The sequence below is a fragment of the Nicotiana sylvestris genome, chromosome 9 (genome assembly GCF_000393655.2).
Source record: "Nicotiana sylvestris chromosome 9, ASM39365v2, whole genome shotgun sequence".
Classification (NCBI taxonomy): Eukaryota; Viridiplantae; Streptophyta; class Magnoliopsida; order Solanales; family Solanaceae; genus Nicotiana; species Nicotiana sylvestris.
In genome coordinates, this window is record NC_091065.1 from 88,517,661 (window position 1) to 88,534,476 (window position 16,816).

The 16,816-nt window shown below is 34.6% G+C and overlaps 1 protein-coding gene across 1 annotated transcript; it reads right to left on the reverse strand.

The window, feature by feature from the left end:
- Positions 1-464: 464 nt before the first annotated feature.
- On the reverse strand, positions 465-6,171 carry LOC138868113 (beta-carotene isomerase D27, chloroplastic-like). Its single transcript, XM_070156363.1, has 6 exons — positions 6,070-6,171; positions 4,737-4,829; positions 2,348-2,409; positions 2,094-2,200; positions 923-1,015; positions 465-718 (listed from the first exon to the last, which is right to left on the reverse strand). The coding sequence occupies exons 1-6, from the start codon at positions 6,097-6,099 to the stop codon at positions 648-650; spliced, it is 456 nt and encodes a 151-aa protein (XP_070012464.1). The 5' UTR covers positions 6,100-6,171; the 3' UTR covers positions 465-647.
- Positions 6,172-16,816: the final 10,645 nt, after the last annotated feature.

Below are 16,816 nucleotides of genomic sequence, written 5' to 3' on the forward strand. Positions count from 1 at the left end.
AGCTGGATGAGATGGAAGACAAAGTCTTTGAAAAAAATTACTTATTGGACCAACAACATCTAACTGTTAAAGGAAATTGCTGCAATCACACTTGTGCAACTTCAATATGTTGAAGCATTCTTTGGTTCTTCATTACCATATATGTTCATTTCTGATTGTCATACTGCTACTAAGAAATGGCAGCTCGAAATAATTTTGTGACAATGTAATTAGCCCTTATGACGTTTGTTTGGGTTCATATAAATATCTAGTCTAGTACTCTAGTTTATGTGGAGCAATAATCAGCACGGTTTGTTGGATATCTAAGTTTCTGAGCTTACAGTTTTCTTCTTCTTTTCCTAATATTCTTATGTTATAGTTTCCCCTGAGTACTCGATCTGTTTTCACTTGACCAGAAGTTGAAACATATAGCTGCAGTTTTCTTATTTCTTTAGATTTTGGTCTACTTTCTGAAGACAAATTCATACATGCAATCGAATAATTTCAAACAATATTCAGAAATTTATCTGGTAATACATGTATGTGTATGCTTATTGGTTCCTGTACGTTGACACCTCTTCCAGTTACCGATGTTTTCATATGCTACTCATTCTTTTAAGTATAACAGCTTTCAAATGAAAGTAAATTGAAAGGATATATGAACGGCGTTATGAAATCTCCTCATCTTTCCTTTTCACTTGACTGTTGCAATCCCTTTGGTGTTTATTGCTAAGTTTGCCTGCACGAATTTTGTAGCAAAAAACATAAGTAACATATCTGGCACACCCGCTATCCATGATATTTTTATTTGTTTTCCTGAAATGTCAGCTTGCGTTGGGTATAAATAAGAAAGTTCAGATAAGCTCTAGCTAAAGAGAAGAAGGGCATAGATTTGAATCTGTTAATAGAAATTTGCAACTATGGTAGTTGAAAAAGTAGTTACATAGTTTGTAGCATGGCTGCACAAATGCTGGATCTGTATCTGGTTGAGGAGGATCCTGCCCAAATATCATCTCACAGCTCATATCATCAAAGTCTGCAAATTAACCAAAGGTGTCAACATCTGTTATATGTAGAATTTGGCTCTTTTATTAGTGTAGGTCATGGAAAAATGATTGGATGTGGGGATGGGAAGTGCATCAACTATTACTTTCCTAAATTTGAAAAAGGAATCACTTAGCATTGTGAGACAAGTCCAATTAGTGGACAGACTATCAGGAAACAGTATCATTCAAAATTTTCTCCTCTTCTTCCTCCTCCCTCCTTTGCCTCGGTTGGATTCTTGTTGGCATAAACTACAACAACTATGCCTCAACTTCTAAGCACGTTGGAATCTATTATTGAATTCCCACTGTCCATGTCAATCCATCTAAGTCCGTTTGTGCGAGTTTGCACACATTGCTAGTCTCAAGCCCGAATATAGGAGGGCGGAGAAGAATCATAGTAGATTAACGGTTAATGTAAAACTAGTCAATTTATGATAACCCTCACGTTGGATTCTTGTTGACCTAAAAATTACAAATTATTGTCTGCTATTTGCTACAATTTTCAACAGCACTATGATGATACTTTTTTAGAATTGCACCTTTAGTGGCATCAAGGTGGGGCCTCCCATTGAAGTGATATGCAAAGTCTCCAAGTTCTAGTGCAGATACTATTACTTTTTCAATTGGTTAAGGTGGTTTAAACTTATTCTTAGAGGATGCAAGAAGTCAATATTTTATTATGTGAACGGGAGTCTTGGAGTAATGATAAAGTTATTTCTGTATGATTTATAGGTCACGGGTTCAAGCAGTGGATCTGCCAGACTGCCTACATCACACCCCTCGCGATATAGCCCTTCTTCGAACGCTACGTGAATGCGAGATACTTTGTGCATCGGGCTGCTCTTTTAGGGCAATGAATTATGTCTTATGCTTGCCTAAATGATCTAATATGATTATAGTATATTTACATCAACTATGGAAAATTATACCAAATGTTCTCAATATTCTTGATGAAGTAATGCTGTTGAACTTCTTGCAATACTTTAATATGGTGCATATTATACATGGGTATATAATGATTTGTTTTTAAAGAAAGTACAACTACGTGTTATCATTTGGTATACTTACTTGGTACCATGTTCACTGGCATTCCTAATGTATCCTTGATGAACAATTGAGAAGGCATCTTGCATAGGTTAGTGCACATCCCCACACAATTCGTTTCCTCCAGAAACCTACAAAGTATTTCATTTGTGAATAATGGAAAGAGGTTTGGGAATTACTATAGAATACTTATGTTTGTTGAAACAAATAGTGAATTCATATACCATCACCATAACAATAGACAATCTCAAAGAATGGACAGAGAAATAGATAAATACCTGCATTTTTTTATGTGGACCACTGTGTTTTCCTTTCTCCCTTTAAACTCTGACTCTTTCACCTTGAAGCATAAGAGAATGATTAAGAAATCTTGGTAATACATGAGCCAGAATTTGAAGTTTATGAGTTCTGAACTTGCTAATAAATTCATTGCTAGCGTTCATTTTAGTTATTGGGTTCGCAGAAGACTAAAAAAAACTTTGTCTCGCCTACACCAAGAAAAGGGCTGCAGATATAAGGTGTGTTTGATATGAAGAAAAATATTTTCCGGAAAATATTTTCCAATTTTTCCATATTTGGTTGGGTTAAATGTTTTTGAAAATATTTTCGTTATGAACTCATTTTCCTTCAATTGAAGGAAAATATTTTCCTTATCAAAAGAAGGGAAAATATTTTCCAAAACTCCTTCCCAACCTTCCCCACCCTCACCAACCCACTCTACCTCCTCTCTCCAAAAAAGCTTTTTTTTTTTTTCAAATTTCAGTTTTTCCGTTACCACCCACCCTACTACCCTTCTATCCCACCCCACCTCCAGCAAAAAAAATTAATTTTTTTACCTAATATTTTTTTTTTTGCAATTTTAAATTTCTGTTTTTTCGTTCCAACCCCCTCACTTGCCCCCCCCCCCCCCCCCGAAAAAAAATATTTTTAAATATATTTTTCAGTTTTAGTTATTTTATTTATCGGTTTAAAGATTCAAAAATTTACAAGTTCCAAAGTTATGAGTTCGGAGGTTTATGTGTTTGGAAGTTTACGGGTTTAGAAATTATAAAGTTTACGGGTTCGAATTTTCGCGGTTTCGAAAGTTTAACAGTTCGAAAATTTATGAAATTTGTGGGTTCGGAAGGTTATTGATTTGAAAGTTTATGCCTTCATGTTTATTATATCTAAATTATTTATAAATACTCTTGAAAAGTCATTTTCCTTAATTTGCGTACCATACACCGGAAAATGAATAAGACTACTACTTATTTTCCAAGAAAATATTTTCCACGGAAAATATTTTCCGTTATACCAAACACACCCATAGAGTGATGAAGGAAGAAGAGGAGATTGTTTCGCCTCTTATTCAGCGGGGTTATTAGATCAAATACATATTTAATAGATATTATTTATCGGGTAATTTATACATATTTAATACATTTCTTAAACAAATACAAGATTAAAGCAAAAGTTATTGAATTTGTTGAACCCGTACCTAATATTGTAACTCCGCCCGTGATGGTTACTTCCATTTGACTTGCACAGCATTGTGGCAAATAAGGGAGTACATAGGCCGGGTTGGTTCAAATTTTACAATTACCAAACCAAACCAATTGTATCGGGTTATTAAATCTAAAGACCAAACCAACCAATAAAACTCGGGTTTTCGGGTTTTTCGAGATTTTTTTTCCCGATAAAATTTTCGTAGAACAAAACATATAATGTATGCTCAAAATATTTCTTTAATCCTAGTAAGATACAACTATATAAAGTATTTTCCAAGAAAATAATACAAAATATGAGATGTGTCATGGCATTATCCTAAAATATTCAACAATAAAGACAATAAAATTATGTAATATAAATATTGCTAATTAAAAAGCCATAATAAAAATAAACATAATCTAAAAGTACTAAGTCATGTTAAAATAAATAGACTAATGAAGGAGTATTAATTACATGATTAAACGCTAAAGAAAAATAAAATAGGTTATGCATTTTTATCTAAATTATTGCAAAACAAAAAATAGATATTCAATACATTCTCATTCGTAATATTGAATTGAATATCTTTTGTTAGCATTAGTATTGATTTGATTTTGGTTGGGACTTTTGTTAGCATTATTTAATTTACTAATATTAATGGCTATAAAAATTATTGGAGCATTCAAAAGCTCTAAGTCCACCCTTGAAATAATACCTTACAAGATAAAATTATGAAAAATTTTAAGAAATATTTATAAATTACATCACAATAAGTATATTTATATATTAAATATATCTAAAATTTCTATATATGTAATATCGGATTGGTTTGATTTCGGTTTGACTTTCTTTAGTTAAAACCAAATCAAATCAATTATGGTCGGGTTTTTTTTCCAACACCAAACCATAGCCGGATTTTTTTTCTCGATTTGACTCGGATTATCGGATTAGTGTGATTTGTTGGTTTCCTTTGTACACCCCTAGTGGCAAACATATGTGCACGTGTGTTACTGTGAGCTTTTAAGGCCCTGTGGTTGTTTCATTTTTGTTCGTTGTTATTGCCATTGTTATCACTAGTTTAATAGTTATTCCATTCCATATGCACAATATTTAGTATTTATTTTCAATTTGTCACCTTCTAACAAGGTTCCTTTCACAAATAATTAATGTCTTGGAAATTAGGAATATTTCAGAGCGTACCTCACAGGGTCCCACTAGCCAAGCGAAGAAGACTGTGGTGAAAGCAGCGCAATACTCTCTTGCCCACTTAGATTGTGGTAGTACCATCTTCATCTGTTTAGCAATACCAACATTAATTTCCATGTTATTGCTTTAGTTTATATATATATATCTATAGGAACAGCAGGTAATAAGTGAGATAATAATATAAAAATAAGACAAGTTACTGATACATGTTTAATAATGTAAAAATTCATTATAACGTCCACATATATATATATATATATATATATATATTTTTTAATTTCGCTAGAAAAAAGCAAATGTATTAATGAAGTATAGTATTCAAGTAACAAGCTACAAGAATTTTCACGTTTTACTTCTCGATTATTTTTAAACATCACCAACATGTCATCCCGAGTCATGACTACCAATATTGTGTAAAGGCATAATAATTACCGATTTGTTGGATAGGAAAATATTTTAAGCAACTTGTTTTATGTGCTCTTTCTGTCTTTGTCCCATTACCTAATAATTTCTGTTTTTTTTAAAGAAAAATATAGACGGGCCATGGAGCAGTGGTTGCCTTTAAATAATACTCCTACGAAATAATAATAGCATTAAAAAGGGGGTTTTCCAGTTGGAAGTGCAATTGGGTGATAGAAGTTAATAACAAGAAAGGATCGATGATAAAACCAAAGTTATCAGATATGAAGCTGTACTTGGAAACGAGAAGCATCTAACTTTTGTCCTACTGCCTAAATATTAACGTGCATGTTATAAAATTGCAGGGATAATTTCATAGATGTTTACTCTAACATTCATTTTATTGCGCCAAAGTCACTAATCTGTTCGCTCAATTTTGCCTAAATATCACAGAAAGTCACTAAATAATTTTTATGTAACACAAAATTCACTATAACTTTGCTTATGTATCATATAAAATGTCTCTTTTATTTCCTCCTAATGACCTTCTATGATATTAGGCAAAAGTTGAGTATCGTTTTTGTTATAAAAAGTAATTTAATAACTTTTGTGGTATTTTTGTAAGGTGATTAATTTTTTCGTAACAAAAAATATAATTTAATAACTTTAGTACAATAAAGTGAGTTTAGTGTCCATTCATAAAACTGACTCAGAAATTACACTAAGAAATGATGATAATACGAACATGTTTAAAAAAAAAGATAAAAAAGTAAACACGTTAAAAATTGGATTTAAATTATATAGACGATAGTGTAGAAGAAAAGTTTATGATAGTGTAAAAGAAAGTTTTCATTAGTAGTGTAATATTAAAGGAGGAGTTGTTTTCAAAGGTGAATTAAGAAAGAAAAAAAAAAAGACATGAACTTACCAGGGAAAGAATAGGCATAGGGAATGCCATTTGAAGAGCATCAACATACCCTGTTGAAGAGCTAGGCTGCCCTCATGCTGCAACTTGCAGCCTGCACATACCCTGTTAAAGCCCATGCCTAAGCATCTTTGGTGCCAGCCCTTTTTGTTCCCCACGCCTGGTTTTGTTTAATCAGGAGTTATGGGCATCCTTTTATTATTCAATTTAAGCCCCATACCCTTGTGTCTTGTTCCCCATTGGTATTAGTTTAATCCTAAATTAGTACCCTACTTGTCAGCCCATTTATACTAATCTTTCTGTCTTTTTCAATACCCCAGAATGCCCTTGTTAACCCTGGATTATTACTGCCCTGCCTATTGCAGCATCAGGGCACTTTGGGCTTTGAACATTCGATTTCAGAACTGCCCCAACCTGGCCTCTAATTGTTTACAATGTAGTTACAAACTACCATTCATGGGTAATGCCCAACATTCAAATAACAATACAGGCTCATTAGTCATGCGACATTATTAGCTCATTCGATTCATTAGTTATAGAAAACTAATCGACGACATTTATCGAGTCGACTATACTAATTATAGCCACTCGGGCAACAGTAAAACATGATGCTCAGCCCAAAATATTATTTAAAAAATTAATTAGGTGTTAAAATAGAGTAAACATGGCAGAGTTATGAAAACAGTAGAATATAGCATGACTGAGTTCAAGTATAAAGTCAAAAATAGTGAGGAAATATCAGTAAAAATCCCCTAAGGGTTCAAATAGTTGGCACGAGGCCCAAATATTGCATTCAGCCCAAAACATGATGATAATAAATAGTTTTCAATCAAATACGTTGTAGAACAATCATTCAAGATGGACTAAGTCACAATCCCCAACGGTGCACGACCCCACGCTCGTATCTAGCGTGTGTGTCACCTCAATATAGCACAACGATGTGCAATCCGGGGTTTTATACCCTCAGGACAACATTTACAATCATTACTCATCTCGATCCGGTCCAAACTCAGGCCCGCAATGCCTTTGCTCCTCGAATCCGACTCAACTCGCGTCGAATCTATCCACATCGGAATCACGACGTCAAAATATGCTAAGGGAACGAGGCCCATGCGAAAATAATCAATTTACAATATAAATCTCGAAATTATTCAAACCCGGCCCCCGGGCCCACACCTCGGAACACGACAAAAATTACATCAATAGAATCCCCATCCTCCCACAAGTCTATACATGTCAAGAACATTAAAATCGGACCTCAAATGGCCCCTCAAATTCCCATTCAAAGGTCTCTTAATCTCAAGCCCTAGTTACCGATTTTGCACTGATTTTTCCCAAAATTTCACCATTAATTAGGCCTTTAATCACATATAAACGAGTTATGAAGTCAAAATCTTACCTCCACAAGATTATCCTTTGATTACCTCTTCAATTAGCTCTCTAAAGCTTTCTCCCGAATGAAATATGGTGAAAATCCACTCAAAATCGCGAAGGGGACCTTTTATTTTTCTGACCCAGGCATTTTTGCACCTGCGGCCCTTTTACCGCTCCTGCTGTCCCACTTTTGCGGCTAATCCACCGCATCTGCGGTTTTTCACTTAACTGGCCATTTCCGCATCTGTGGTTAAAAATTCGCACCTGCGCTACCGCATGTGCGCCCTCTTCACCGCTTCTATGGTTCCTGAAGAACTTCATCTTGGTCGCATCTACGTCTATCTTCCGCTTCTGCGAGCATCGCACCTGCAGCCTTCCAACCGCAAGTGCGGTTATGACAGCAGCTAAAATGCCTCAGTTGTCCCAACTCAACTTCAAACCTTCCGCCAACCATCTGAAATTACCCCGAGGCCCCTAGGACCTTAACCAAAAGCACAAACTAGTCATATACTACTACCCAAACTTATGCCAATCTTCGAAACACCTCAAACAACATCGAATTCATCAAATCACATCGAATTCAAGCCTAAGGTTCCAAAATCTTCCGAATTCCGCTTTTGATCAAAAAGTCTACTAAACCACGTCCGAATGACCTGAAATTTTGCACACACATCCCAAATGATACAATGGACCTAATGCAACTTTCGGAATTCTATTCTGACCACTATGTCAAAATCTCACCTATCAACCGGAAAACGCCAAAATCCCAATTTCGCCAATTCAAGCCTAAACCTTCCACGGACCTCCAAAACACATTATGATCATGCTCCTAAATCCCAAATTACCTAACGGAGCTAACCAAATCGTAAAAATTCTGATCTGAGATCATATACTAACAAGTCACATCTTGGTCAAACCGTTCAAATTTTAAACTTCAAATTGAGGACTGTTCTTCCAAATTCATCCTGATTACCCTGAAAAACCAAAACCGACAATTCATATAAGTCATAATACATCACACGGGGCTAGTCGTGCCCGAGAACTGGCGAGCAAAGTGTAAAATCTCAAAATGACCGGCCGGGTCGTTACAGCTCCCAGCAGATTTCAGAGTTCACAAGGTAGCTGCTCGGCGTTCGCAGTCCTATGCTTCCCCCTTCCTATCTCGTTTCTTCTCTCTTTTCAGTGATTCTATAATAGTTGTGTAGACTTTTCAGACTTGTAGTATATTGGTAGACGCTCATGACTGGTGACACCCCGATATCGGGTTGTGTTGGTTATATTTCCGCAAATTGTACTGTTTATTGCTTATTTTGGGATTTTATATGTTTAAGACTTAATACCTATTATTTTAATTGCTTAAAATGAAGTGGGAATGTGTCGGCTGGCCTTGTCTTCATGAGAGGCGCCATCATGGCCGGATCCGGATTTAGGATCGTAACAACGGTCCATACGTATTCATGTTGTATGAACGATGGTTCATTGATATAACATTTTCCCACTTACAATTGTACATTACGAGTTGTGGCCATATTGGTTCATGATAGTTATAAAAGGAATGAATGAGTTACAGAGTGGTTCGCTCGGGCCACTACGGCACCGGGTGCCAGCCACGCCTCCCCAGGTTTGGGACGTGATAAAGTGGTATTAGAGCAGTTCGTGTCCTAGGGAGTCTACAAAGTCGTTCCTAGTATAGTCTCACTTATGGGTGTGTTGCGAGCCACATTTATAATTGAGAAGCTATAGGGCATTTAGGAAATGTTAGCCTTCTTTTGTTTCCAGATCGTTCCATAGAGCTGAGTCGTAAGAAGTCAGTATGAAGTTGTCGCGAGATTTTGTATACACCAGAAGTGCAGGTATCACAGTAGAACTTTAAGGTGTAATGTGGACGAATGTTCTAAAGAGGGGAATGATATTATACCCCGTAAATTTAATAACATTGACACCGATATATATATATATATATATATATATATATATATATATATATATATATATATATATATATATATATATATATATATATATATATATACTTGATATGGTATTTTGAGTGAAATATTTTTGAAAAATAGTTTGAAAAAAATATGATTTTATATAATTATTAATATTACTACTTTCGAATATATTTTAAATTATACTCATAATATGAGAAAGTTTATGAGATTTTCTTTATTGTTCTCACAAGAAAAGAAGGTTATCTTTTTACCATTTTAAGAATTAAGCGTACATAAATTTTACTCTTTATATGAGATTAGAAAATTATAAGTTGAGAAAATATATGTATTTTTACATGGATATCTTAAAGAAGTAATAGTGTATGTATTAATTTTATATGGTATCACATGACCATGTTAGTGAGATGTATAAAGTGTATTAAAAATAAGTAGAATTTTAAGTAATTTGAGACAATTCTTAATTATGCGGGTAACTGATTAATTATCGGATAACGGAACATTACCTAATTAACTAATAAGTTGGATAAAGATTTAAAATTTCTTCCCCACCCCAACGTGGCAGCACCCCAATTTACATTTGGTGGCCCTTAAGCTCTTACATATGTGTCACACTTAGAGAATTAGGTGAATTAGTGGTTTATTGGTAAAACCATACCAAAAAGGTAAAAGTATTATACAGTTAATGTGAAGAATTCATATCTGCTCTACAAAGCTTTGAAGATAAGAAAAAAAGAGTGAGGAAGTAGGAGGAGAGTTTCAGAAACGGTGAAAGTTTACTAAGTTGTTATTTTATTCTATCATTATGAAGCTAAATTCTTCAATCTAATATCTTATCTTTTCATATCTTGATAAGGTGCCTTGAATATTTCATTTCATAACTCTTGCTTTATGTAAGTATTTCAGTATCAACAAATTAGATTTACATTTAAATACTTAGTAACCAGAGGCAGAAGTAAAAGCCAAATATATATATGTATATATGTATAAGGAACAGTAAAATTAAAGAGAAGGTAGAAATAAAATGAAAAAGACTACAGCAAGTGATCGAAAAAAATATAAATTATGAGTAATAACAAACTCCCTTCCCCCACCACTCCAGGTTTCTTCTTAACAACTTTCCAAACAGTCACGTATTGTGAATAGTTGTTAATAAATATCTAATATTTAGTTATTTGAAAGGATGTTTTTTCCTGCTAATGTTGAACACTTTTTCTTTTGGTTTTTTTTGGTCAACAACAATAACAACGTGCTCAATATAAATTTATAAGTGGGGTCTGGAGAGGGTAGTTTGTGTGCAAACCTTATTCATACTTTATGCAGGTATAGAGACTGTTTCCAATAAATCCTCGACTCAGGCATGATGTCCTAGATTAGCAAGTTTAAGTAATATTCTAGACATTGTTTGCTTTATTGGGGTTTCAACATTTTACATTAATTAGGTGTATATTTATATTGAACTTGGTTTTAATTAGATAACATAAGATAACAAGCATTGTAATGTTCATTATCAAAAAAACAAACATTGTAATGTATAACAATTTATTTTTTATAAAAAGTTAATTCTTCAATAATTGAGAACAAGTTTATCTATAAAAAATATAGCAACTTATTTATTTTGCATATATTTGAAAGAACTAAGAAAAGATTAAAGACAAAATATGCACTAACTTTTTTTTAAATCGATTAAAATTAAAAATATGCTACTTAAAATGAAACAAAGAAAGCAATTTTTATATTGTTATTCTTCTCTACTACTCATGTTACCTTGTGACAATATTGCAGCAAAAGAACCTACTTAGCAATATTGGTATTAAATAAGCTTGAATGGAGCAGATATATAGGGGATTATATTATTGGCCACAGCTGAGATTGAGGTGCCATTGATTTATTAATTGGCTAATTGGGGAAGGTGTCCTTCGTGCTAGGTTGTGTAGTATTACCTATACTGCTAAGAGAGGATTAACACCTTATAATGGTCTCTTCATACCATGCACTTGTTGTCAAATGTCTAATATCTATTTGCTTCCAAAAGAAGAAAATGAGCCAGGAAGATTATTTCTTTTGGGTTTGATAATCTACTATTGGGGTTATAGAAATGAAATACTATAAAAGATGTTCACGCATAGTGTACCAACGTATCTGATTGTACTAAAGTACCTGGTTACTCTATAGAATACAGTTTACATGTAAGAATATCATACAGATTTTTTCCTACTCTAATTTTGCTGTCACGTGTTTGTCGCAATTAACGTGTGTTAGAAGAATTGTCAAGAGAATCGACTCAGGTATATTAAGGCTATCCCTTCTTTCTTTTTGGCATGATCTATACGATATAAAAGAAACAAGAAAATGCACAACTTCCATAAATAATTCTATTCATAAAAGTATTAGAGGTGCCGATGTTCTTGATTCCTCATATGTCTTATTATTCTATCGTCTGTTCATGGGTCTCAGAAAATATGTAACTTGATAAAGTTTATTTCGTGATATTAATCAGAGGCATAATGGTTTTATAATGTTCCGAGAGATTTTATTAACGTACTTCTCATGCATTGCATTCATTTACATGTGCATTTACCCATGACTCAGAAGGCGTTATACACGCGTATATATGTATATATATGTGTATGGAATATGGGAAAAGGTTATGGCGTTATATACGCACACCACCTGATCAGCTGGTATACGTTGATGATTTTGCCCACAGTGGCACTAGATGGCGTTATATACGCGTATATATGTAAATATATGTATATGGGATATGGGAAAAAGGTTACGGCGTTATATACGCACCACCACCTAATCAGCTGGTATACGTTGATAATTTTGCCCACAGTGATCGAGATGATATGATGGGATTCTCTCAAAGGCTTGATGATGTTATGAACACATGTACCTATGCACGACATGACATTCATACGCATATGCATGACGCTATATGTATTTCATGATTTACAGAGCTATCCAGACTTACAGGTTGAGTCATTTACTCCATGTTTCTTACATGTCCTTCATTAATGTTGATTTACTGTTATGTTTTAGTTTCGCCTTACATACTCGGTACATTATTCGTACTGACGTCCTTTTATTGGGGACGTTGCATTCATGCCTGCAGGTATAGACACTCAGTTTGACGAGCCCTCATGGTAGACAAGGTTAGCATTCAGCGAAGGATCGGTTAGACTCCACTTCATTTGGAGTGCAGCCGAGTCTATAAGTCATCGTGTCAGAGTTTTGCTACAAACCTATGGGTAGGCCGACACCCTATACCATTTTATGTCAAACAATCTTAGAGGCTTTGTAGACACAGGTTTATTATGTACAGTATGTCAGAGGCCTTGATGGCTCATACGTATTCATGTTTTATGAACAATGGTTCATTATAATATTTGCCCACTTATAATTGTACATTACAAGTTGTGGCCATATTGGCCCATGATAGTTATAAAAGGAATGAATGAGTTACAGAGTGGTTCGCTCGGGCCACTACGGCACCGGGTGCCAGCCATGCCTCCCCAGGTTTGGGGCGTGACACTATTCCACAAATAGAAAGTGCTAGGAAATACCTGAAGTTTGTGGAAGAATGTTTCCGTTCTGTAGATAAGTCTCTCGCTGGTACACTAATGGCTGAACTCACGACCATGAAGTTTGATGGGTCGTGTAGTATGCAAAACCATATCATCGAGATGACTAACATTGTAGCAAGACTTCAGACCTTTGGGATGAAAGTGGATAACTCCTTCTTAGTTCAATTTATTCTGACCTCGTTACCTCCTGAGTATAGACCCTTTCAAATTAACTATAACACTATTAAGGATAAGTGAAATGTTAGTGAATTGTCCAATATGCTTACTCAGGAGGAGTCAAAACTTAAGAAATAAGAGAGTTATTCAATTAACCTCATGGGTCAAGGAGCTGGTAAAAGACTTAAAGTGAAGGCCAACAAGTTCAAGAAGAAGAAAGCACCTACTAAAGCTCCATAGGATACAGAAGGAACATAAGGCAGATACGTGTCGTTTCTGTAACAAGGAAGGACACTATCAGAAAGATTGCCTGAAACGTAAAGCTTGGTTCGAAAAGAAAGATACAATTAGTGCTTTTGTATGTTTCGAATTAAATTTAATAGAAGTTCCTAATACTTGGTGGCTTGATTTTGGTGCAACTACTCATGTATCTACTACGTTGCAAGGATTCCTTATGATCTAATCTACAAATCCAAATAAGGATTTTTTGTTCATGGAAAATCATATCAAGGCTCCAATTGAAGCCATAGGGACTTATCGTTTGATCATGGAGACTGGGTGCCACCTTAATCTATTACAAACTCTTTATGTACCTTCAGTTTCTAGGAATTTGATTTCTCTTTCAAGACTTGATGTTTCTGGATTTGATTTAAAGTTTGGAAATGGATGTTTCAATTTATATAAGAATGTTATTTTTTATGGTTCTGATTTTCTTAGTGATGGTTTATATAAGTTGAAACTCAATATTGATTTTTCTGAATCCCTTCTTACTGTTCAACATAATGTTGGAATTAAACGTAGTTCACTAGATGAAAGTTTTGTTTACTTGTGGCATAGATGTTTGGGTCATATATCCAAAGAAAGGTTAGAAAGATTAGTAAAGAATGAGATTCTTCCGGATCTAAATTTTACTGATCTCACTATATGTTTGGATTGCATTAAGGGAAATCAACCAAGAATAGTAAGAAAGATGCCACAAGAAGCACCCAGCTTCTTGAAATTATACACACCGATATTTGTGAACCCTTTGGTGTTCCATCTTTTGGTGGAGAGAAATATTTTATTACTTTTATCGATGATTTTTTACGTCATGGATATATCTATTTGCTGAAAGAAAAATCTCAAGCAATAGATGCTCTCAAGGTGTTTGTTAATGAGGTTGAAAGGCAATTAGATAGAAAGGTGAAAATCATTAGGTCAGATAGAGGTGGTGAATATTATGGAAAATATAATGAATCGGGGCAATATCCTGGTCCATTTGCAAAGTTCCTCGAGGAACATGGCATATGTGCACATTATACTATGCCAGGAACACCTCAACAAAATGGTGTTGCAGAAAGGCGTAATCAAACACTTATGGATATGGTTAGGAGTATGATAAGTAATTCCTCATTACCCAAGTCATTTTGGATATATGCTCTTAAAACCGTTGTATATTTATTAATCAGGGTTCCTAGTAAGGTAGTTCCAAAGACCCCTTTTGAATTATGGATAGGAAGGAAACCTAGTTTAAGGCACCTGCATGTTTGGGGTTTCCCAACGAAAGCTAGAGTTTATAATTCACAAGAAAGGAAATTAGATTCTCAGACAGTAAATGGTTACTTTATTGGTTACCCAGAGAAATCTAAAGAGTATGTGTTTTTCTGTCCAAACCATAGATCGAGAATTGTTAAAACCAGTAATGCAAGACTCATTGATAATGGTGAAGTTAGTGGGAGTGTTGAAAAGCAAAGTGTGAAAATAAAAGAGGTGGGGGTCAATATACTATTACCCACGAATGTGCCTACTTCCACACAAATACCAAATATTGTTCCAGTTGTTGAAGAACACTTTGATAACACCGAGCAACATTTGGATGAAACACTTCGTGAAGAAACTAACTCACAAATATCTGACAAATAAACCACAAGAAATGCTATTAAGAAAATCTCAAAGAGTTAGAAAATCGGCTATTTCGGATGATTACGTGGTTTATTTGCAAGAGTCAAATTTTGACATTGGTCTTAATAAGGATCCGATTTCATTTTCACAAGCCATAGAAAGTAATGAGTCCGACAAATGGATTGATGCCATGAAGAAAGAGTTAAAATTCATGGAATACAATAATGTCTGGGATCTTGTTGAATTGCCAGAAAGTTCTAAAAGAATCAGGTGTAGATGGGTCTTTAAGACCAAACGCGATTCAAATGGCAATATTGAACTATACAAAGCCAGACTTGTTGCCAAGGATTATACTCAGAAAGGCTTGATTATAAAGAGACCTTTCCACTGGTCTCAAAGAAAGACTCGTTAAGAATTATTATGGCTTTGGTGGCTCATTATGATTTAGAGTTACATCAAATGGATGTGAAAACTGCCCTTCTTAATAGAGACCTCGAGGAGGAAGTTTATATAGATCAACTAGAGGGTTTCGAAACTAAAGGAAAATGTCAAATGGTATGTACACTGAAGAAGTCAATATATGAACTTAAACAAGCCTCACGAAAATGGTATATAAAGTTTAGTGATACCATAACATCTTTTGGATTTGTGAAAAATGCCATTAATCAGTGTATATACCAAAAGATCAGTGGGAGAAAGTTTATATTTTTATCCTATATGTTGATGATATTCTACTTCCTGCTAATGATTTAGGCATATTGCGTGAGACTAAAGATTTTCTCTCTAACAATTTTGAAATGAAAGATATGGGTAAGGCATCCTATGTGATAGGAATAGAAATATTCCGTGATAGATCATAAGGATTATTGGGATTGTCTCAGAAAGGCTATATCAAAAGAATTCTAGAGAGATTTAATATGAACAATTGTTCAGCAGGAATTGTTCCAATTCAAAAAGGGGACAAATTTAGTTTCATGCAATGCCCTAAGAATGATGTAGAACGAAAGGAAATAGATCAATTCCTTACTCTTCAATTGTTTGTAGTCTGATGTATGCTCAGACCTGCACAAGACCAGATATTAGTTTTGCGGTCGGAATGCTAGGAAGATATCAGAGTAACCCAGGAATTGATCACTGAAAAGCTGCAAAGAAAGTTTTGAGGTACCTGAAAGGGACGAAGGATTACATGCTCATGTATAGGAGATCCAAGCATTTGGAAGTTGTTGGATACCCGGATTCAGATTTTGCTAGATGTATTGACATTAGAAAATTCATGTTTGGTTATTTGTTCCAATTAGCTGAAGGAGCAATATCGTGGAAGAGTGCCAAAGAGTCTGTCATTGCTACATCCACGATGGAAGCAGAATTTGTGGCATGTTTTGAAATCACAATTCATGTATTATGACTGCGAAACTTTATTTCAGGACTTGGAGTTGTCGATACCATTACCAAGCCGCTGAAAATTTACTGTGATAATTCTGCAGCAGTATTCTTCTCCAAGAACGATAAGTACTCCAAAGGTGCCAAACATATGGAATTAAAGTACTTTACCGTCAAGGAGGAAGTTCAGAAACAAAGAGTGTCACTTGAGCATATTACAACTGATCTCATGATTGCAGATCTGTTAACGAAAAGTTTACAACCAAAGATATTTAAAGAACATGTACATAGAATGTGTTTTGGTTGTATTTATGATTGATGTATTTATGATGTTTTGACACTCTGAGCTCATTTATGTATTTCTGATATACATTAATGGTGTCCTGATTCTCATAATGGTGTGCACATTATTGTTTT

Excerpts from the sequence above, each read along its gene's own strand:
- LOC138868113 (XM_070156363.1), bottom strand. The coding sequence starts at position 6,099 with ATGGCATTCCCTATGCCTATTCTTTCCCTG. Across the intron at positions 2,410-4,736 it reads GGCTAGTGGGACCCTGTGAG|GTGAAAGAGTCAGAGTTTAA; the intron begins GTACGCTCTGAA and ends TTATGCTTCAAG. Across the intron at positions 2,201-2,347 it reads GTCCACATAAAAAAATGCAG|GTTTCTGGAGGAAACGAATT; the intron begins GTATTTATCTAT and ends AATACTTTGTAG.